Below are 24,951 nucleotides of genomic sequence, written 5' to 3'. Positions count from 1 at the left end.
CGAGGGGGGGGGGGCGATCGTAGTACCGGGGTGTCAAAATTAATTTAGTCAATTGGTGTGTGAAGCGCAACATAGCGTTTTCAAAAAATGTTTAAAAAAAAATTCCCTGAGGTAAAATACGCGTGAGAGGGAACCGCTTTGTCAGCACGTAATGGCGGATGTGAACAGCATGGCCGAGAGGGTGGAGGAATTCTGAAGACTATGGAAGCGAGCCGGAGATATAGGGGTTTAAGGATAGCAATTGGGGGTAGCCCACCCCCCCACTCCTACAAAGGAGCCGGGTACAATGGGAACGGGTGCGATGCCTGACCCGGTCTTGGTTCAATTATGAAGGGAAATGTTCATGGAACAAATGAGGGAAATGCGTAAACAAATGAGAGATAATATGAGGGAAATAAGAGGGGATTTTAATTAAAATGGGGAACAGATGGGAGAAATCTGTCTCATGCACAGATTTATCCCATCTCGTCTTCAGTTGTCATACCCTTCCTCCCGTCCATGGTACACAGAATCTTGTGGTGAGGCTGTTGCCCAGAAACAACTTGCCTTCGTCTCCTGGAAAGCAAATCCAATGGAAGGAAATCTCATTTCCTTTCACAAAGCCCGAAACAAGTGTGTGTCCACCCTCAGGAGAGCCAGGAAACAATATCTCTCCGTTCTCAAGACCGAACTCTCTTATCTGTCTCCCTCTTCCAAATCCTGGTGGCGTCTGGTCAAATCTGTTTCTGGTGTTTGTTCCCCCTCCATCCCCTCCCTTACCTCAAACGGCTGCACAGCTGACTCCGCACGTGAAAAAGCTGAATGCCTCAACTCTGTGTTTGCCTCTAAATCTTGTGTCCCAAACCCATCCCTCTCTGTACCCACCATACCCAGTCGTACCCTGCTGCTCCTGGACTCCGTGTCCTTTCCTCCTGACAAGGTGGAAAAGTTTCTGTCAACCCTCGAGTCTGATTCTGCAACTGGACCCGACGGCATCAGCCCACGGGTCCTAAAATCCTGCTCTGCTGCTCTATCTCACCCTCTCTCTGTTCTCTTCACCCTCTCTTTTGCTCAAGGTCAACTGCCATCTGCTTGGAAATCAGCCAACATCACCGCTTTGCACAAAAAAGGTGCAAAAACAGATCCTAGCAACTACAGACCAATCAGCCTTCTCCCAATTATCAGCAAAGTCATGGAATCCATCATTGCTTCGGATATGAAATCTTTCCTCTTCTCCAATGGCTTGATCTCTGATCATCAATTTGGTTTCAGACCAGGTCACTCTACTCTGGACATGCTGCTTCTGCTGTCTCAACAATGGATGGAGGTCCTCAATGCCAAACAGGAAATTAGAGCTGTCTCCCTCGACATATCACGTGCCTTCGACACGGTCTGGCACCCCGCTCTGCTCACCAAACTCTCCTCCTTTGGTATCCATGGAAATCTCCACGCATGGCTGGCGGACTTCCTCTCTAGTCGTCGTCAACGTGTGGCCCTGAATGGGTTTCTCTCATCTCCTCTTCCTGTTCAGGCTGGAGTTCCCCAAGGCAGTGTTCTGGGCCCCGTGCTTTTTCTGGTCTTCATCAATGATCTCTCTGACTCTCTTGAAAATCCTCTCTATCTCTTTGCTGATGACTCCACTCTCTGCCGCTCCATTCCTCTTCCCTCAGATCGGCAGTCTGCAGCCTCCTCACTCTCTGAAGACTTGGACAAAATCACAGACTGGTCAAACAAGTGGAACATGTCTTTCAATCCTGACAAATCTCACACTCTTACTATGTCTCTCCGAAAAGATCGACTGGACAACCCTCCCATCTACTTTCTCAACAATCCTCTCCAAGAAGTTCTGTCGCTCAAGCTTTTGGGTCTCACTATCTGCCATGATCTTTCTTGGGAAAACCACATTTCCAAGCTGGCCTCCAAAGCCAGTCGCCGACTGGGCATCCTCCGTCGTGCGAAGTCCTTCCTCGGCACACCTGAGCTCCTCACCACATACAAGGCTTTCATCCGCAGCTCAATGGAATACTGTTCTCCCCTATGGGCCGGTGCTCCTGCCTCACACTTAGCTCGGCTTCACGCTGTTGAAACCAAAGCTTTCAGAATTATTGGAATCTCCCGCGATGAAGCTATCTCTGAGGGCCTTTCACTCACTCACCGCAGGCAGGTAGGTGGTCTTTCTGTCTTCTACCGACTCCTCTCCGGCCTTGCACCCCCAGCTCTCTCTGTGCTCTGTCCCCCAAATATTCCTACAGGTTGCACAAGATCTGCCAGCAACCCTCTGATGGTTAAACTGCCGAAATCTCGGCTCTCTGCTCACCTTCACTCTTTCATTCCTCTTTTCTCCCGCCTCTGGAACAAACTCCCTCACTCCCTTCAATCCCACTCCTCCCTCCAAGTCTTTAAAACAGCTGTTCACCACCATCTCTTATCTTCCCCCATCCAAAACCTTGATCTTTTCTACCCCCGCTAATTCACCCCAGATCCACCTTGTTTGAAATTCCAACTTCTTTCCTGGAAGTCCTGGCAGTGTCCATATGTTTTATACCTCTCCCACCACCCCCTTCCCATGCCCCCCCCCCCCCAAAGCCCTCGCCCTCTCTCAGATCTCTCGATGTCTCCATGTCTCTCGGTCCCTGCTCTCAAATGTTGTGTTTGTGTCCTTCCCCCTCTCTCCCCATCTTGTCTACCGCTCCCGATGTTATGTTTTATGTGTCGGTTTGTCTTTCTGTGTGATTAATGTTCGCTCTTTCACGAGCCTCGATCTTGTATACAAAAAAAATAAAAAAATAAAAAAAATAAAAAATGAATGGCCAAATTAATGGATTGAGAGGGGATACGAATGCTCAGAAGGAGCGTGAGGAACGAATAGAAAACATGATGGATGGAACCGATTGCTAAATTTGATGCCTGTAGTGAACTGATGAACGAAAGGACTGAAGAAACAAAAATCAAAGGAGAACAAAAAATGAAATAAAGAAAACAAAATAATGAAAGTGGGGGCACAGGAGAAGCCATGGGCAACATAATTTGATTTGAAACGTAAAGAGATGGCATTGGAAATTGAAGAGTGTGAAACTCAAGCTGATACAATTGGGGCACAGGAGAGGGGAAACTCAAATTTAAATGGGGAATGTTTAACTGAAAATGACCTGGAAGGCTGTCGGGTTTGTGTGGATGTCACAATGCAACAGGAAGAGGAATTTGGATTTGTGCAGCACCAGGGCGGTGGTTCGAAGCAGCAGGGGGTAAGAATATTGGAGGTCCATGTTATGTGATCGGACCGGGTGTGTACAGATAAAGACCTGTTGGGGCCACAATTGATTGTTGGTGATGAGAATAATTTGACAGTGGGACGGTACCATCGAGGAAGGGGTTGCCCGAGTCCAACAGTGTCTGGGGGATGAGGTGAGTCGGTCCATCGAATGTCCCCAGGATGAGATTAAAGTGACCAGAGGACCCTCACCATGAACCATAATTGGGCACCAGAGGCTCCAAAATTGGATACACAGCTGGGGGGGGGGGGGGGGGTTAGGGGGGGGGTGTTTTGGCTCCGAGCTGGATTCGGACATGAAAGAGTCGGGAGATAGAGCCTTGGAAAAGCTGGTCCCCATAGAGAATTTGGAATTTTGTAACAGTTACCTGCAGTTGTGGTTGGGCACGCAAGGCCAAAATTTTCAAAAGTAAATTTAAAATTAAATGTAAATGGAATTTTGATTTGGCACAGCCTTGGAGGGAAGAGCTTTGCCCCCCCACCACCCACCCTCCCGACGAGTGTATTCTCCGCTATATTTTGATTGAACACCTCAGAGTGTAAGCTCGATCGGCAATCCGTCCGAGACCAGTCTTTATCGGAACGGACAGGACAATATGTTTTATGTGTCCGTTTATGTTTTTTTGTGATTAATGTTAGCTCTTACACGCGTCTTGATCTTGTATACAAAAAATAAAAATCAGCATTAGCCCGGCGGGTATCAACGGTTGCTCGGCCGTCTAAATTTCTATCCAGAGACAAAAGAAAGTGGTACACCGCCGGAGGGTACGCATGGTACGTTCCCCGATTGAAACCGTCACGTGGTACAGGTAAGCGGAGTTAGACCCTGCTATCTTGCGACGGACCAATTGGCGTTTGTAGTTGCTGGTTTGCAACCTGCCGAAGTACAAAGTTATTCGTGTGCGGCAGCCTCAGGTCCGGTAACTTCAGGAGGGAACCTTGTAGTGGACCCCGAAACCCGGGCTGTAAAAAAAATAGATATATATATGTATATGATACACCTCTAATTGTTATTGGTGAGGAGACCATATCGTATCTGGAACCAACCAGCCATTTGTCACATGGACACATGGTCTTTCACCCCACAAATCACAACTAGGAAGCATTATCATAATTTTTAAGCAGTTAGGAGTTTTACGAATAAGATTATTGAAGTTATCAGACCTGGACAAAGGCCATGATATCATCATGATGAAGTCATGACTGCAAACTCAGAAGTGCCTCTCATATTGCAAATATGCCAAGGTCAAATGCTGTCACTGAGCAGATGAAAAGTGAAGCTAACGACCAGTTTCACACTCATCGGGGCTCGTTAGGGCAACCCCTCGCTGTGCCATGCACTTAGTGACTTTTAAGCCTTTCTGCTTACATACTGGTTAACTGGTTGAGTGCTGTTGGCCATGACCGTGGCCTCACAAGAACGTGCTGTTGGCTACGATTGTGGTCCCCGCCATTGATCAACTGTCTGTGTTGTTTTTCCTATTTAAGTGTTTGTTCCTATGGTTGCCTTATAAATAATGGACGTTTATTCAGTTTGCCTTAAAAAATACCATATTTTCGTATTGCATACTGGAAAAATTCAGCAGTCAAACAGTTAATGATACACCATCACTGCTGGACTGTGATTGCTGAGGACGCCAGAACGTATCTGGAACCAACAAGTGCCATGCAGGATGTATACAGGAAGACAAGTGCCTGTAAATAGTTTAGTAAATAGTAAATAGTGGTAGTTTTTAGCTGGTAGTGGAGTCCCGCCCCTAAAATCGTGATGTTCATTCATGACGTCACCTGTGTGATGTAATCGAGGGAAAGGTTTCTCAGCACGCAATGATAACTGCCTGACCAAGAATCTTCTGATAGTCAAAATCATTATTAAAAACTACGAGCAGCAACAAAAATTCCCTCGATGACGTAGCCAGTCACATGAGCAATCAAATCGCCGTTTTTTGGGTGGCGGGGGCCAATCGAGTGATATTTATTCAAAAAAAAGGACGATTAAGTGTTAAGTGAAGCAATATCTATTAATTAAACCAAACATGATTTTCTGTGTCTGCAGCCCTTTGAAGAAGAAAAAGAAGGAGAAGAGCACCCCACTAAGGCACTGGATGGCCTGAAAGTCGCTTTACCCGTCCCTCGTAAAGCATTCCTTTTTAAAGTCGTAATATGCAGGTTTTATCGTGCAGTACTTACAATAATTAATCAATTTTGACTTCCAGGCCACATTGTACTGTCAAATCTTCTAATTGCAGGAAAACAATGTTGCAGGACATTGTTCAGAAGTCCAAGCGTGTTATTTTCATTTCCTATCGCATGTGAGGTTCATGGAGAAGCTCATTGTACATCACATGCCAGTCAAGGACACTGGGAGACATGAATTACAATGACGTGCGTAAACAATGGACATATCAAGGTGGTATATCGGATATGAAGCTTGGATGGATCCCAGCATCATGAGCTATATGCTCAGGTGAGAATTTATTTGAACCTGGAATCTTACCAGACAGGGGAACCCAAAATAAAACACAAGTGATTAATTTTAACAGGAAGTGGCCATGCTATAGGGCCAGTAAGCAAGGAAGTGGCCATGCTATAGGGCCAGTAAGCAAGGAAGTGGCCATGCTATAGGGCCAGTAAGCAAGGAAGTGGCCATGCTATAGGGCCAGTAAGCAAGGAAGTGGCCATGCTATAGGGCCAGTAAGCAAGGAAGTGGCCATGCTATAGGGCCAGTAAGCAAGGAAGTGGCCATGCTATAGGGCCAGTAAGCAAGGAAGTGGCCATGCTATAGGGCCAGTAAGCAAGGAAGTGGCCATGCTATAGGGCCAGTAAGCAAGGAAGTGGCCATGCTATAGGGCCAGTAAGCAAGGAAGTGGCCATGCTATAGGGCCAGTAAGCAAGGAAGTGGCCATGCTATAGGGCCAGTAAGCAAGGAAGTGGCCATGCTATAGGGCCAGTAAGCAAGGAAGTGGCCATGCTATAGGGCCAGTAAGCAAGGAAGTGGCCATGCTATAGGGCCAGTAAGCAAGGAAGTGGCCATGCTATAGGGCCAGTAAGCAAGGAAGTGGCCATGCTATAGGGCCAGTAAGCAAGGAAGTGGCCATGCTATAGGGCCAGTAAGCAAGGAAGTGGCCATGCTATAGGGCCAGTAAGCAAGGAAGTGGCCATGCTATAGGGCCAGTAAGCAAGGAAGTGGCCATGCTATAGGGCCAGTAAGCAAGGAAGTGGCCATGCTATAGGGCCAGTAAGCAAGGAAGTGGCCATGCTATAGGGCCAGTAAGCAAGGAAGTGGCCATGCTATAGGGCCAGTAAGCAAGGACGTGGCCATGCTATAGGGCCAGTAAGCAAGGAAGTGGCCATGCTATAGGGCCACTAAGCAAGGAAGTGCCCATGCTATAGGGCCAGTAAGCAAGGAAGTGGCCATGCTATAGGGCCAGTAAGCAAGGAAGTGCCCATGCTATAGGGCCAGTAAGCAAGGAAGTGGCCATGCTATAGGGCCAGTAAGCAGTGACCAACCGATTTTGCTGCTTCGAGAGGGACGGTCAAAGTGACGTCGCGGCAGGCCTTGCCCTTCGAGCTGAGTTGTGGAGACGACGAGGGAGAATCATCAATATATGGCATTCCGTCCTGGGTCGGCATGCGTTCGTCCATTCGTTCATTTTCAAACACACAGCCTGGGGAAGCCATGTTGAAAGGCATGTCTGGAAAGAGCCGGATACGCACCGTGGTGTTAGAGAGGATTAAACATTTCATGGAATAAAAAGTTACAATACATTTGCAAGGAAACCTAACACACAGCAAGAAGCCATTTTGCCGATGACATCTGTATCAAATCAATTAACGAAAGAGTTCATTGAACACCTTTTCCCACGTTGTCTTGAGAAACAAGGACATGGGTGGGGTCTACGAGCGCCAAATTTGATTGGTCGTTAGGACATAAAACCCCTAATATATTTTGTCCAGGTACTGCTAAACGGAACGGGTTTGAAAGCGTCAATAAGATGATTCGTGTTCTACAATGTTCAAGTATATAATTCCATTTAAATAAATAAAGATTTTAAAGGATGTAGAATTTTTTTGAAGTTTACCGCCGTTGATGCGGCGTCTTTTACACCACCCTATCTAAAACGATGCATTAGTTCTTCATACCTGTTGTTTTTGTCCTTTATGAAGTCCTTAAAACCAGCAAGTTTCCTGTTTGGAATGATTTTCAATTTTGTTTAACTGACAGGAGACGGAGTAAAACAAATACCTCACTCCTCTCTGCGCACGCGCGATCCAGACAAATTCAAAAAATACCAACCACACCTGCACTTCATTCATATGCAAAAACAAGTGTCAGGTGACCATTCAGATGATGTAGTGTATAAAGTAAATATAACAGATATTCAAAAGGACCTGAATCAGGTATTTCTTACCACTGTCCACGGACGTTTGACACAAACATGTACACAATGCACCGATAAATCAGCAAAATATCGTCGGACGAGCAATCCTTCAATGCCTGGTGTATTAGGTTTGGTATCAAGGTGAACACAACCATAACATTGCAGCAATAATGTCATCTCACGGCGAACAAACCACCTTGGGAAATAAAGAACAGCGCGCTGCCAACTGTCATCGACCAATTGTGTCTCAGCATTGCTGTACCTCAGAAATGGACAACGGAACACACGATCAATTTTACACTAAAACACCAGATAAACTCCATTACTTTTTCAAACAAATCAAACGAGCTCGACTCTCGTCGATTGGTGTGACAATTATTACCGCAACGGCTGGATTCAGATTTAAACTCCCAATGCTGCCGCGTCAGAAGAGTACCATCCACACCTGCATCCTGGGTAGCACCTTGCGGTATAAATCAATGAACAGTACTTGCCACCATATGTCTCCTATATTTGCGGGTGATGCCAAGGGTAGTTCTGTTCTTGCAGGTGTAGGTTTAGAGACATCACTACACGTCCGGCCTAAACCTCTTCCTTTGGACTTGTTAGGGTTAGGGTTAGGGTTAGGGTTAGGGTTAGGGTTCGGGTTAGGGTTAGGGTTAGGGTTCGGGTTCGGGTTAGTTCTTAGGGTTAGGGTTAGGGTTAGGAGAGGATCTAATAGAAATGAAATTCTGCGTAATGACTTGTAAGAGGTTCCGATGTAAGAATGCACAAAGCTCACCAACGACATAAAATAAATAAAACAAGCACCCAAGCATAGTCTCGTAGCGCACCTCAAAAACCTACCTTGAACACCTTTGGTGGACAAGCATTTGGATAAACAAAATAAGAAAGCGAAACGACGACGCAGCAGTCACAAAGACAACTGTGACCAAAGAAAGAGCTCACCCACCGAGAGGACGCATTCTTTCTGGCGTCCTGAGGGCCTTGCCACTTTTCCAAGGATTACCAACTCTGCTCCAAACTGGGAACTTATAAGTGCCCACGCAGTCCCATGTTTGCCTTGGACTGCAAGACTTTCCATGTTTTCGGATGGTGTTTGTTTCAAAGGAATTTTTTTTTTTTTTTTTACAAAGGAAGTGTTGTCGGCATCATGAGATGTGTGCGACAAAGCAGCAGCGCTCGTCTGGCAAGCGGCCAACCAATTTCTGGCACAACTTCTGGGCAAAAGCAAAGCGACAAGGTAAGAAACTCAGCAATCAATGTTTGCAGGTTTGGATCAACGCTGTGCGAACAACATCAGAGTGGTGTTAGCAAGGCTTGGCAATGACCCGATAATCATGGGTCTTCACACAGTGTCATCTCTACATCAGGAAATCTAAACTGAAATTGAAAGCTTTTACTCAAACATAAGGTACAGGTCTATGACGCACCCTCAGAAAAGGGAAAACATTGCAAAACCTCATGAGTTATGTAATTGTATCATTCTGTCATCATAATCCTGACTACGAATCCCGACTCCACACCAACAGTATTACAGGTGATTCTCAACATCACCGTTTGCCAAGATAGCCTTGAACACCGGCAGCGAGACGTGTAAGATTTCCTTGAGATGTACACCTGCCATCTCCTGGTGATGATGTCCGACGAAGCCAAGAAACCGAAGGATGGATGCTATGTGAGCACGGCAACCATGGACGCGGAACCGTCGGCACGCAACTGACTAATCTTTTCCTTGTCAGGAGAAACCACTTTTGCATTTTCCAGGTGGTGCATGCCACCTGTTCGCTTGAAGCTGAGACTGCCCGGGTGCACCAACAACAGTCCTGCTCACAGCTCGCTCATCTGTTTGCTGCATCGCCCGGTCATGATGAGAGGATTTTACCTTCAGAAAAATTCCTGCTCTTGCAACTGAAGTTCCAAACTCTTATACATCTCCCTTTTTGCAGCCACGCACTTCGGTCACTTAAACTTTGCACTGGTGAATTCTTCTTCTTCTTCGTTTTTTTTTTCCATTTTATGCATGTCCTCATCCCAAAAATCCCAAAAGCATTCAATGGTATTTGCATCGGGACACCTGCGACCCCAGATAGTTCAATGAGAATCCTTTTCCACCGTTCGCAGATTGCGGACCACTCTACTCTGGTTTTGTCCATCAACCTGTTTCAATCATTCATCTGCCATTCCAATCCCGTTTAGTCAAACACAATCATCCAACCCAAGCCTTGGTCTTCTATGAAAATCGAGATTGATGGATCAATACAAAATCCTTCATTCCAATTTCTTCTTTGTGCAATGATCTTTCTGCTTCTGTCCAGCCCTGGTCTTCCCTTCAGACATTTAAGGTGTCTGCTTACAATCACCTCAAATCTAATTCTACGCTTGCTACTCAGATTTTTCTTTCGTCCAATCAGTCTTTCCGTCAACTTGGATTTATCTTCCCTTATTCACTCTCCTCTGTTTTTGGTCTTTCATCTGTTGTGTGGGCCTACTATATGTATCTACGAAGGTCGTTCCAAAAGTCACGCCCCAATATTTTTCCCCTCGGTCCAATTTTAATGTAAGAGCATGGAACCTCACCAAAATGTTTATATATATATATATATATATATATATATATATATATATATATATATATATATATATATGTATATACAGTCACGTGAAAAAGTAAGTACACCCCATGTAAAATTTTGACTTTTTCAACATATTTCAACATACAGCCATTTGATCTTCATTTCAACAATATTGATAGATAAAGGTGATATAATATAACAAATGTCATGAAACATTTACATTTTGTCGTCCATTGCATCATTTAAATAAACATAAATGCAAATTTTGCATGTGGAAAAAGTAAGTACACCCTTGGCTCTAATAGGTGGTATTGTCCTCTTTGGCAGAAACAACCTCAAGTAGGCCTTTCTTATAACTGTCTACCAGTCTCTGACATCGACTGGGAGAAATTTTTGCCCACTCCTCCATGCAGAATTCTTTCAGCTATGTGATGTTTGAGGGGTTTCTTGCATGCACAGCTCGTTTCAAATCCCCCCACAACATCTCGATGGGATTTAGATCCGGGCTTTGACTTGGCCATTCCAGAACCCTCCATTTCTTTCTTTTCAGCCATTCCTTGGTGGATTTACTGGTATGTTTAGGGTCATTGTCATGTTGCAAGGTCCACCTTCGGTTGATCTTCAACTTTCCGACAGATGGCCTCACATTATCCTCAAGCACCCTCTGGTACAATGAAGAATTCATCGTGGATTCTATGACGGTGAGCTGGTCAGGCTCTGATGCAGCAAAGCTGCCCCAAACCATAATATTTCCACCACCATGCTTTACAGTTGGTATCAGGTTCTTGTGGTCAAATGCTGTCTTTGGATTTCACCAAACATGTCTTCTGGTACTGTGGCCAAATAGTTCTACCTTTGACTCATCTGTCCAGAGCACATTGTTCCAGAAGTGCTGGTCTTTGCCGAGGTGTTCATTGGCAAACTTTTTTAGTCTTGCCTTGATGTTCTTTCTGGTTTCCTCCTGGCACACCTCCCATGTAGATCAAATTTGTGCAGCCTCTTTCTAATGGTAGACTCGTGCACTTTGACATCAACAGTGGCAAGAGCTACCTGTAGGTCCCGTGATGACATTCTGGGGTTCTTAGAGACTTCTTTCAGCATCTTGCGGTCTGCTCTCGGGCTGAACTTGCTGGGGCGGCCTGGCCTGAACAAGTTAGCAGTTGTTTGGAATCTTCTCCACTTGTAGATGATCTTCCGGACAGTCGAATGATTGATTTCAAATTGTTTGGAGATCTTTTTAAATCCCTTCCCAGACTCGTAGGCATCTATAACCTTCTTTCTGAAGGCCTCGGAGAGCTCTTTTGATCTCGGCATGGTGACGCCACACACTTTAACAACAAAGAGCAAACCAAACTAAATGTCTGAGGTTTAAATAAGACAGGTTCCTCCAAGATCCTCTCTAACGATGTTCTCATCATTTGCAACTGAGCTGGTGCACCCGATTCTAATTTTAGGTATTTGAAGTAGTGATAAATGTAGGGGTGTACTTACTTTTTCCACATGCGAAATTTGCATTTATGTTTATTTAAATTTTACAATGGACTACAAAATGTAAATGTTTCATGATATTTGTTATATTATATCACCTTTATCTAACAATATTGTTGAAATGAAGATCAAATAGCTGTATGTTGAAATATGTTGAAAAAGTCAAAACTTTACATGGGGTGTACTTACTTTTTCACGTGACTGTATGTATATGTATATATATGTACTAGCTGAGTTACCCGGCTTCACCCGGGTTGAATAAGAATAATACAAATATATGATGAAAAGAACATGTATATTTTAGAGCAATATCACAGTACATTTCCTACATGACGTTTTGTCAATTTTCAATTTCTCAAAACCTCTTGGTGTACAACATTTCTGGTTTTCTTACTTGGTGCCAAGACATAAAGATTGCTTGGTTTTCCAACCCTCGAGCAGCCCACGTACAGCTGGCCATGGGAAGTACCCGGCATTGCCGGGTGGGGGAAGGGAGGGGAGGAGGAAGGGGAGGGGAGGGGAACGGGGGGGGAGGGGAGGAGAGGGTGGGGAGGGGAGAAGAGGAGGGGAGGGGAGAAGAGGGGGGGAGGGGAGAAGAGGAGGGAGAGGGAAGAGGAGAGGAGGGAGGGGGAGGAGGAGAGGAGGGAGGGGGAGGAGGAGAGGGGATGGGGGAGGGGGAGGGGGGAGGGGGGGAGGAGGAGAGGGGAGGGGCGAGGGGGAGGGGGAGGGGGGGGGGGAACGGCTAGCTTGGCAAGCGATAGCAGGATTTTTACTTTTATTTTTACCTCAATGAGGGCTATATATTATATAGTCCGTGCTTGGAGCCTTCAAGTTCAACATAAAGTTTTTTTATGAAAAATAATGCAGATGTATAACAATCCACCAATGCAAGTTCAGAAATGAATGCAGATCCTTTACTTTGAGATACAAACGCAATTCCCGCCATTTCCACTCACGATTGAGGCCCTCCACAGTGGCCGCGCCTCTTCTTCCTCCTACAACTTCGTCTCACTTCTTTCACTCAAAATGTACGAAATTCTGCCGCATGAAATTATGTAGAGGCCTCGTCGGGGGGATATAAGGTACATAAGGAAGGTGTTGTAACAGAAGAATCAAAATAAAAGTGGAAGAACATGAGGAAATGGGAGCTATTCTGGACCCACAGCTAAACCCGACAAACCATTGCAATACACCCCGAACGTCTATCGCCGCCACAAACCACCATGGAATTGCAGGTGGCGCGGTTTTTTTAAACCATTGATATTAAAATAAAACGTAGCCTATAACCACCAGGATTTTATGCTGATTCCGAATCTGTGTCAAAACTTTTCTCCGATGTGTAGTTCTTGAGTTATAAGTGGACATCCAGACAGACACACATATACACACACACACACAGACAGACACTCCTCCTTTATATATATAGAGATATATATATATATATATATATATACATATATATATATATATACATATATATATATACATATATATATATACATATATATATATATATATACATATATATATATATATATATATATACATATATATATATATATATATATATATATATATATATATATATATATATATATATATATATATATATATATATATATATATATATATATATATTAAGGTAGTCCAAAAATGCAAAAAAATCACTTTTTTATCTGGATTTTGATGCTCTATTGGATTATTGTTAGAAATGGTCCAAATCATTCACCCAAAAAATATTTTGCATCTGAGTCATCTATAAACTCATACACACTCAACATATAAATTTGTCATTTTGGTCAATTTTTATGACTTACAAAGACTTTAGAAATATTTTTTTCCTAAATAATGTCATTGATGGTACATACCCCTGTGAAGTCCTCATGGTCGAAACATGAGTCAGACATGTATGAACATGTTTCAAACATGTTTCAAGCATTGTCAAACATGTTTCGACCATGATGATTTCACACTCACAGGCGCATGCAAAAAGTCATGAACCACAAAATGGCTTAGTACAATAGTGCATGTACTTTTTCCACCTAGGTTGCTATTGGATTGTTCTCATTTAGCCAAATTTGGTGAAAAACGCCATATTTCAATTGAAGTGTGTATGAGTTTCTAGATGGAATTGAGCGAAAATATTTGGTGGGTGAATGTTTTAGACCATTTCTAACAATAATCCAGTAGAGCATCAAAATCGGAGAGATCGATGTTTTTTGGACCACCCTAATACATATACATATCTGATTATAAAGATATCGATTTTTTTTTTGGGACAATACATCTCATAAGATGATACCGTAATGGCACTAAATCCGGGCTGTGCGGACGGTGTGGCTGTACAAACCACTCCAGTTTGGTGATGGCCTCTCTGATCCACATGCTTGTGTGTAGATATACATCATCATGTTGTAGGAACATGTCCTTGTCCATGTCAGGTCGGACTCGTACATAAAAAGGTATCGATCCAGATATTACTACATCAAGGTGGCAGCTATACGTTGCAATCTCACATTCTCAATGACAGAAGTATCTACCAGTGTGCCAGGGAGTGTTGTACAAGGTTTACAACGGTCACCGACACTTGTGGCTATGAACGTTTTAATACCTGCGACTGCGATCCGTACAGGTTGCTACTCCATCACAAGGTACTGCCGAAGCCTTTACGCGCATATGCGTGCTTCCCTTTCCATGAAAACCTTACACGACAATGAGAACACAGAACAAACCCATTTTCATCTGCCATGCCAAGAGCACACATTCCAATACTGACGTTGTGCCCACGTCATCTTGGCAATAACCGCGAACACAGTATGGGACCACTCAACCTTCCTGTGTCAGCTGTCATATGAATAGATAACAGAGAGTTGGCCTAGATAACAGTGCATGTGGAATAGCCATTGAATAGCCAAATTAATAGCCAAATCACCAGAGTAAGATGATGTCAAACTGTTCAACCTTGGATCCAAAAGGTGTGCTGATCTTTTGTCTGTGTACATTATTACATCCAGCACTTTGGTTCACCATGCCCAACTGTGACCCATAGGTATTCAACAAAAGAGTCCAAATCACCAAAAGAGTCCAAATCACCAAGAGTCCAAATCACCAAGAGTCCAAATCACCAAGAGTCCAAATCACCAAGAGTCCAAATCACCAAGAGTCCACATCACCCAGAGTCCACATCACCAAATAAGTCCAAATCACCAAATGAGTCCAAATCACCAAAGGAGTCCAAATCACCAAAAGTCCAAATCAGCAAGAGTCCAAATCACAAAAAGAGTCAAAATCACCAAAATAGTCCAAATCACCAAGAGTCCAAATCACCAAATAAGTCCAAATCAGCAAGAGTCCAAATCACCAAGAGTACAAATCATCAAGAGTCCAAATCACCAAGAGTCCAAATCACCAAGAGTCCAAATCACCAAATGAGTTCAAATCACCAAATGAGTCCAAATCACCAAATGAGTCCAAATCACCAAATGAGTCCAAATCACCAAATGAGTCCAAATCACCAAGAGTACAAATCACCAAGAGTCCAAATCACCAAGAGTCCAAATCACCAAGAGTCCACATCACCCAGAGTCCACATCACCAAATAAGTCCAAATCACCAAATGAGTCCAAATCACCAAAGGAGTCCAAATCACCAAAAGTCCAAATCAGCAAGAGTCCAAATCACAAAAAGAGTCAAAATCACCAAAATAGTCAAAATCACCAAGAGTCCAAATCACCAAATAAGTCCAAATCAGCAAGAGTCCAAATCACCAAGAGTCCAAATCACCAAGAGTCCAAATCGTCAAGAGTCCAAATCACCAAGAGTCCACATCACCAAGAGTCCACATCACCAAATAATTCCAAATCACCAAATGAGTCCAAATCACCAAAGGAGTCCAAATCACCAAAAGTCCAAATCAGCAAGAGTCCAAATCACAAAAAGAGTCCAAATCACAAAAAGAGTCAAAATCACCAAAATAGTCAAAATCACCAAGAGTCCAAATCACCAAATAAGTCCAAATCAGCAAGAGTCCAAATCACCAAGAGTCCAAATCACCAAGAGTCCAAATCATCAAGAGTCCAAATCACCAAGAGTCCAAATCACCAAATGAGTTCAAATCACCAAATGAGTCCAAATCACCAAATGAGTCCAAATCACCAAATGAGTCCAAATCACCAAATGAGTCCAAATCACCAAGAGTACAAATCACCAAGAGTCCAAATCACCAAGAGTCCAAATCACCAAGAGTCCAACACAGGCACACTCTAAACTCAAACGTTACAACACGGGCACACTCGCAACTCGAATGTTACAACACGGTCACACTCTAAACTCGAGCGTTATAACACGGGCACACTCTAAACTCGAGCGTTATAACACGAGCACACTCTAAACTCAAACGTTACAACACGGGCACACTCGCAACTCGAACGTTACAACACGGGCACACTCTAAACTCAAACGTTACAACACTAGCACACTCTAAACTCGAGCGTTACAACACGGGCACACTCTAAACTCGAGCGTTACAACACAGGCACACTCTAAACTCGAGCGTTACAACACGAGCACACTCTAAACTCGAGCGTTACAACGCTAGCACACTCTAAAGTCGAACGTTACAACACGGGCACACTCTAAACTCGAGCGTTACAACACTAGCACACTCTAAACTCGAGCGTTACAACACTAGCACACTCTAAACTCGAGCGTTACAACACGGGCACACTCTAAACTCGAGCGTTACAACACTAGCACACTCTAAAGTCGAACGTTACAACACGGGCACACTCTAAACTCGAGCGTTACAACACTAGCACACTCTAAAGTCGAACGTTACAACACGGGCACACTCTAAACTCGAGCGTTACAATACTAGCACACTCTAAACTCGAGCGTTACAACACTAGCACACTATAAAGTCGAACGTTACAACACGGGCACACTCGCAACTCGAGCGTTACAACACGGGCACACTCTAAACTCGAGCGTTACAACACTAGCACACTCTAAACTCGAGCGTTACAACACTAGCACACTATAAAGTCGAACGTTACAACACGGGCACACTCTAAACTCGAGCGTTACAACACTAGCACACTCTAAACTCGAGCGTTACAACACTAGCACACTCTAAACTTGAGCGTTACAACACGGGCACACTCTAAACTCGAGCGTTACAACACTAGCACACTCTAAACTCGAGCGTTACAACACTAGCACACTCTAAAGTCGAACGTTACAACACGGGCACACTCTAAACTTGAGCGTTACAACACTAACACACTATAAAGTCGAACGTTTTAACCTTCTGAGCTCAAACTATGACGGACAAGAGAAAACCAGCTTAGGTCGAGTTTCCCTTTAACTGAGATTTAACCTTGTCCGTGTTTACACATCAGCAAAGTTACATTTTCACTTCGAAGATTTGTTAACTCCACAAACAAGTCTCCTCATGGTAACAACATCAGGTCCAGTTTTAGGTCCACTTTACAACTCGTCCACAACTTTTTGAGATATCGTGCTTCATGTCGTTTTTGTCCACATCTCTCAATGGTGAAGAATCACTCACAAATTAAATAATTCTCAGATCTGGATCCGGATCTTCACCAACATTTGATCAATTCTTCCTCATCACACACCCAACCTGTCCACCAAGTTTCGTCCGAATCCGTCCATAATTTTTTGCGATATCCAGTTCACAGTCAGACGGACAAACAGACAGACAAACAGACAGTCAGACAGACAGTGAAAATATAACCTCGGTAATTAGTGAGATGTCGCAGCAAGTCCTCTCGAGTGCGGTCATTTCAGGGTGATTCACCGACATCACTGAGGGCAGCCAACGCACCAAGGGTTTCCAGTAAGTCTGAAAATTTAACTTGAACACGGAAAATAATATATACAAAACGTGTATCTCACACACTCGTGCGAACAGGATACGAAATGACAAACACTCATTTGAAACAGTAAAAGCAATGTCACCTGAGTGTGGTGTGTGCGCTGATAAGGCTGGGTGGTGCGAAGTGTGTGCGCTGATGAGGCAGAGTGGTGCGACATGTGCGCACTGATGAGGCCGAGTAGTGCGACGTGTGTGCGCGCTGATGAGGACGAGTGGTGCGACGTGCGTGTGCTGATGAGGTGAGTGGTGCGATGTGTGTGTGCTGATGAGGCCAACTGGTGCGATGTGTGTGCGCGCTGATGAGGCCGAGTGGTGTGACATGTGTGTGCTGATGAGGCAGAGTGGTGCGACATGTGTGCACTGATGAGGCCGAGTGGTGCGAAGTGTGTGTGCGCTGATGAGGCCGAGTAGTGCGACGTGTGTGTGTGTGCTGATGAGGCCGAGTGGTGCGACACGTGTGCGCTGAGGACGAGTGGTGCGACGTGCGTGTGCTGATGAGGCGAGTGGTGCGATGTGTGTGTGCGGATGAGGCCAAGTGGTGCGATGTGTGTGTGCTGATGAGGCCAAGTGGTGCGAAGTGTGTGTGTGCTGATGAGGCCGAGTGGTGCGACGTGCGTGTGCTGATGAGGCGAGTGGTGCGATGTGTGTGTGGTGATGAGTGGTGTAACGACGAAGCTGGAAGCATGTGATGTGAAACCCTCCGATCATTTGAGAAGTGTTAGTGTGTTTTATTGTCCATGTTCGTGTTGTTTGTGTTTGGTTTTGAGGGGGTTTTTTGCATACAAATCAAGTCACGTGAAGAGTTAGAAAAGTTCGTGCTTTTGTATTGGGGATGATTTGAGATGGTGGTGAACAGCGGTCTTGAAGACCTGAAGGGAAGATTGAGATTGCAGAGAATGTGGAAGTTAGTTCCACAGGTGGGAAAAAAGAGGACTAGGTGAGTGGAAGTAAAGCCCCAGTCATACCGGCCATTTTCAGGCCACGAATCGCCACGACCTAAGATCGGGGCGACATTCTTGGCCAGATCGTATTGGGGTCCTGGCGATTCCTGGATGATCGGGGGTGTACTTGGCAGTTCGGGTCGAGACGGGAAGCCGCCCCGACAATTTTGAACTGTTCAAAATTATCGTGGCGATTCGTGGCGTTTTTCAAACTCTTGCTGCTGTCTGGAGGGTGTCGTACGGGCGCGTGTGGGCATCGGGAAAATGGTCGTGGAGTGTCTTGCGGCGGTCGGGAAACTTGGCTGCCACGATTCGCTCCGCATCCAGCAAGCACTGATACGACCACCGTACGTCCTCACATGGACGCCGTACGACTGCCATCACGATCTTCCAAGAATTGCCCCGATCCGTCCCGACCACGTTCGCGCAGCAGTACGACGACTCACGATCATTGCCGATCTCTCACGAATTAACAAGACTCCGCCAAGACTGCCGTAAGCATGCAGTAAGCACCAGTAGGCGCCAGTACGACCTGTCACAAGACCGGGTATATATAGGCGATCCCCGGCGGCAAAATCATTTCATCTCCTGATTCCAAGCTGGTCACATCGATCACATCCAAGCTGGTCACGGCGGCCGCGTGATTGTGCACGTCTTCCTGGATCCCCTCCCCCTCTTCCTGGCTGGCGGCATCATTGGAAGGCTTGGAGTTGATGATTTATATAAACGACATACAAAAATAACGTGAATTAGCGTCGTCTGAATTTTAAGATCGTAGTTAGGTCGGCGTGATTCTTGGCCGTTCTTATATAGGGCAAGGACGGCCGCCGCGCAGTCGGGCTCGGATGGGTGGGCACGTACGTGTGCGTACTGCGGTCGTAGTGAGGTCGTAGTGCCGTCATAGTGCGGTCGTAGTGGGATCGGGGTGGATCGGGGCGGATCGGGGCGGATCGGGGCGAAGACGTGTGGGCACGGGCTAGGACTTGTGGCGATCTTGCCGCGCACTTGGCGGATCGGGCTTTGTCGGCGCGTCGGTCACGGCGCGATCGTACGGGAGTCGTGGCAGGGGTGATTTGGTATGACTGTGGGAAAATTTACAGCCGATCTTGCCGAAAAGTCGTGTTGGTGCGGGGAATCGCCAGGTCGGGGGTGATCGGGGCGATTCGTGGCCACTCAAATCCGGTATGACTGGGGCTTAAGCAATGATCCTGGATCCTCACATGGTGGACCATGTGAGCCCTGCAGAACCCTGGCCTGGGGGAAAGGGGGGCAAAGCACGGAAAGAGCAGAGGGTACAAGACCAGAAAGGAGGCGGAAGAAGAAAGAAAGACCATCGACCTGTCTGTGATGACAAAGAGTGTTTGTGGTTGTTTGTTTGTGGTCTATGCACTCCTGAACTATTGGATGGAATGAATTGACAACTGTTGGTTGTACTCAAGGTTGGCATGGAAAGGTTTTAGGTGGAAAAAAGGCAAAGAGCCATTTCCGGTGGGTTGGAGTAATACAAGTCAGACTAAAATATGCAAACTATGGGGGAAATTAACCTGTTTGGGAGGAAGTTCAGAGGGAATGAACCCGTTTGTAATTCTGGGGGAATTCTTAGGGATAGGTTTCCCGTTAGTGTATGTAAACCAGCCTATTTCGGTCCGGTGCAGGAAGAGGGCCTCCCTCGACCCATAACAAGGGATATCTGGCATATTCGTCGGGTTTGTGGTGATTGCAGGTTGGCAAAACTGAGCAGATATCGGAATCAAACACAGACGAGTGAGTAGGGAAGGAACCGGGCCTCAAACCACTCAACCAAACAGACAGCTCCTTGGGAGGACGATTCCCTTCAAAAAAGTAATTTTCAGTTGGATTCATGCTTCTCTCCAATCCTCAACCACACCTGCTTCATTGGATTGCTCGGTCAGGTACAGAAAGGTCTTTCTACACAAGGAATCAACTTTTGACGATGCAGCAACATGTCCGCCAGTGCAATAAGAGATTCAGCATGGATGAGATAGATGTATGTTCAACTACTTAGAACTCTGGTGTACCCATGACACCACACGGTATGGTACCATGGAAATAAATAAATAAATACACCTGAAATAATTATTTGGCTTTTTGGCAAATCCATAAAAGTTGATAATTAAATAAAATGAATGCTAAGCTTGGAATTATTTTTAAATGGTGGAATGTAACCACCCTCCACTCCCTGTGAATCCATTTTCCGTACATTCGCATTTCTCCTCCAAGAGTAGTTTTCCTTCCTCTACCCAATTCTTGCACACTCCCACTACCTTCAGTCTACCTTTTCTTCACCATCATTCGCCCTGCTCTTTCTTTTCTAAAATTGCATTATAATTCATTAGCATACACCCACCCCTACACCCCAAACCATCAGGTATGCAGGTGGTTTATGTCAAAAAAAAAAAAAAAAAAAAAAAAAAAACCTCTGCTTTTGCTCTTTTAAAATGTTGATCCTCGATGTCATTCTTCCTCTTTTTCCTTTTCCTTCCTCTGGCTGTGGCTTTCTCTCTTCTCTTCTCTTCTCTTCTCTTCGGCTCTGCTTTTCACCGGGAATGCATTCATGTGCTTGCACCACTTTCCTCTTGGTACAATGTCAAAATAAGCCGTTTCTCTTCCGTTGTTCTTTGTGAAAGTACAAAACAAATATTGATTATATTGGTGAATTTGAAATGCACCAATTAACTAGAACGCACTCGGTAGAGCGCACACCTCCGCCAGGTTCAACAGTTTATGTTTTGTTTCCCACTGATAGGCCGGATCTTGATTCAGACCTGAACCAAAATCTAATCGGCTTGTTCTTATCACCGAACCAACTCGTCCATCGAGTTTTGTCATAACTCGTCCCCAACATTTTGAAATATCAGTTTATTTATAGTTTTTGGTCCGATCACTCAATAGTGAAGAATCACTTCGAATTAAAAAAAAATCCTCGTATCCGGATTCGGATGTTTACCAAAATTGAATCAATTCTTCCTTGTCAAACACAACCTGTCGACCAATTTTCGTCAGAATCGGTCCATAAGTTTTTGCGATATCGTGATATATATATTGTTACGGATTCGTCACTTCCGTCGTTGTGGTTTTCATCCACTGTAAGCATTTTTGGTTCCATATACTATTATTGTCATCGTTTAAGTGAAATGGAGATAACTGTTTTCAAAAGGTAAAAAATTAGTGTTTTAAAAGAAACCGGAAACCGGATCGGGAGAAACCGGAAGAAGAAGAGGAGGAAGAAAAAAAGAGGAGGAGCAAGTGAGGTCGGGAAGAAAAGCCGAGCTGCTTTGAGGTCTCGAGGAGACGCTGGCAAACGGGGGTCACGAGCGAACTTTGGGTTTCCTGGGAAAGGGATTCCTGTGGCAGAGTGGTTATCGCTGTGACAGATAAACCTGCGTGTCGGGTTTTGCGGTCGATTCCGAAGAGAATCGTTAGAGAACAGGTACGCCTCCAGTACGGGCCCGCCTGCCATTTCGCCTCGCTCCCGCCATTTCGCATCGCTCCAGCCTCCAAAAGAGGAATGGAAGAGTGAAGGTGAATAGAGAGTCTTGATTTTGGTAGTTTCACCAGAAGAGGGTTGCAGGCAGATCTTGTGCGACCCGTTAGCCTGTAAGAATATTTGGGGGACAGAGCCCAGAGAGAGCTGGGGGAGCTAGGCCGGAGAGGAGTCGGTAGAAGACAGAAAGACCACCAACCTGTCTGCGGTGAGTGAGTGAAAGGCTCTCAGAGTTAGCTTCATCGCGGGAGATTCCAATGATTCTGATTGACTCAACCCGTTATCCTTCAGTGGTCGGCAAAATAAGTACCAGCCTGCTGGGAACAGGTGGCACTGCTTTGGCAGCACAGCAGTGATGCAACCAGCTACCACAGGCTGCATGCAAAATGATGATGATGTGAAGCGAATGCAGTCCATCGTTTACAACCAATTGTAAACAAAAACATTTCACGTTTTTAATAAGCAGTTGCTTTCCAAAAAAAACCCAAAAACAGACAATGTGGCCATTAATGGCGCGGATGGACGCTACTTGCTGATCAAGCACCCGAGTCACTCAGATTAGTATGGCTTGCCGCTGCCCGCAATCTGTGAAACGGTGCTTTTAAAAGCAAAGTTCTCAATGCAAATAGTCAGGCCTTATACCCTCATCTCTGGAGTGCAAGCAAACCATATATAGGCCCATATTGGACTATGTGACTAGAATTGTACGTATAGTGCGATAGCGGCACCAGAACAGCTCCCAGCAGACGTTGATGGTTTTCAGAACATTAAGGGATTTTAAAAAAGATTAACAAACAGGCTGAGAAAAAAGTGAATGCAGAAAATTGTTGGCATAGAGACAACTTCTTGCATTGCTGCTGTTGCAAAATGTCAACAAAAAATACATTAAAAAGGAATGTAAAGCAACAAGAGACAGGATAAGAGGGAAAGAAAAAATAATGTAAAAGAAAAATAATGTACATGAAGAAGAGAAGAGGAGGGGGAGGAGGCACGGGAATGGAGGGGGGGGGGGGTGGGAGAGGTATAAAACACATGGACTGCTCGGACTTCCAGGAAAGAAGTCGGTATTTCAGAAAAGTGGATCTGGGGTGAATTAACGGAGGTAGAAAAGATCAAGGTTTTGGATGGGGGAAGATAAGAGATGGGGGTGAACAGCTGTTTTAAAGACCTGGAGGGAGGAGTGGGATTGAAGGGAGTGTGGGACTTTGTTCCAGAGGTGGGAGAAAAGAGCTCAACCTCATCATGAGGGATATATATAACAGGCACGAATAACTAATGTAGAGAGTTAGACAGGGCGGTGTAATCGACACTGCGTCAACGGTGATAGACTTCTGAAAAAAGTTTTTCGTTTTCTTTCTGCAGTTTTAAAAACCTTTATTTTATTTCAATTAAATTGCACACTTCAACTCTGTATAAACCCAAATCTCCTTCTTGGCACTTTCAAAAGCCTTCTGTTTAGTAGAAGTTGGACTAAATATTTATGGTGTCTCGTGACCTGAGGGCAGAGTAACTGTGACATTCAGCATTCAGACAAATATTGTGATGCCAGCACTGCTTGTTCAGTGCAAAATGCAAAGAAAAGACGTTAAAAGACCATTCCCATGTCCTTTTTCTCAAGAATGTGCAGGTAAGGTGTTCTATGATCTCTCAAGTTATTTATTCATTGCAGGTTGTTCCTGTGGATAAAATACTCATCTGTGCCCAAACAAAATGCCAGCAGGTACGTGAGAGTTAGGTTTTCGTGTAACATGAATTTCATCGTGACGGAATCACCATGTGCACTCTAATTTTGAACATACAAGGTAATTATCTTGAATGCTAAGAAGAGCAGAGAGAATTCAATTATATGTATTGAACCAGAACTGTCACATGGCTACAGACGAGTACTACTCTCAGTGAGGCAGACCAGGTAATGTGACGGAATCACACGTGGGTGACGATTTCCATGGAATTCATCGTAAGCAAATTGAGGATCTAAATGGTTTCTCGAGCTGTCATTTGGTGCTTTATAATTTGTACAAAAGCATTCAAGTTCCACGTCTTGGAAGTTCATTCTGGCGGCCTCACGTCATCCGTGAGGAGGCAAGTGTTACAGGACGTATTTTAAGTATTGCAAGTACATATACAGTCGTATACAGGAAGAACGGTGCCCAGCTGATGATCTGTGCAGTCGGGAAACTAGTCAATTGCTTACAGGTTAAGGTTCTTACTTTAGGTAAGGGAACTATGTTTTGAGGTTTACAATTTAAATAAAGTTGAATATGGGATGTTGTGAAATCAACATCATTTACAGCAATCCTTTAAATTACAGGGCCTATAGAAAGTCTACACCCGCTTTCAAAAATTTCACCTTTTGTTACCTTATACCCTGGAATTAAAATGCATTTAATCAGACTTTTCCCAACTTTGTTTACACCGTTACCCACAACCTCCAAGTGAAAAGGAAATTCCACAAATTTCAACAAATTAATTAAAAATACAAAACTAGAATTTCTTGGTTGGATAGTTGTCCACCCCCCTGAGTTAATACTTGGTGAAAGCACCTTGGCAGCAATAACAGCTGTGAGTCTGTTGGGATAGGTCTTTACCAACTTTGCACACCTTGATTGGCAATATTTGCCGATTCTTCTGAATATACTGTATACACTATATATATATATACCTATATATATATTATATATATTAGTATCTATATATATATTAGTATCTGTAATTTGATGCTCCAACCTAATGTGCGAACGTCATGACGTCATCGCCACGCATGTCCACATTGCCTGCCAAGCACCGGAAGAGCCATCCGATAGTGCGTAATTTAGATCTTAGTTCAGATACTGTCACAAGTGTATGCAAAACTCACAATTACCGACCTGGTTTCGCCATTGTTGGGGCTTCTTCAGGGCAACACAGTGA

The 24,951-nt window shown here is 44.6% G+C and overlaps 1 protein-coding gene across 2 annotated transcripts in view; it reads right to left on the bottom strand.

Moving 5' to 3' along the window:
- LOC137439411 (active breakpoint cluster region-related protein) overlaps positions 1 to 24,951 on the bottom strand; it is a 258,208-nt gene that overhangs the window by 154,601 nt on the left and 78,656 nt on the right. For both annotated transcript variants that reach the window (XM_078768302.1, XM_068135138.2), the window contains exon 2: positions 6,761 to 6,945. In XM_078768302.1, coding sequence (XP_078624428.1) covers positions 6,761 to 6,945 — 185 coding nt within the window. The remainder of the gene's footprint in view (positions 1 to 6,760; positions 6,946 to 24,951) is intronic.

Source organism: Myxine glutinosa, chromosome 14, assembly GCF_964187855.1.
Source record: "Myxine glutinosa chromosome 14, kmMyxGlut1.1, whole genome shotgun sequence".
Lineage (NCBI taxonomy): Eukaryota > Metazoa > Chordata > Myxini > Myxiniformes > Myxinidae > Myxine > Myxine glutinosa.
Note: the sequence above shows the minus strand (reverse complement) of the source record. Positions and strands in the feature narration are given on the sequence as shown.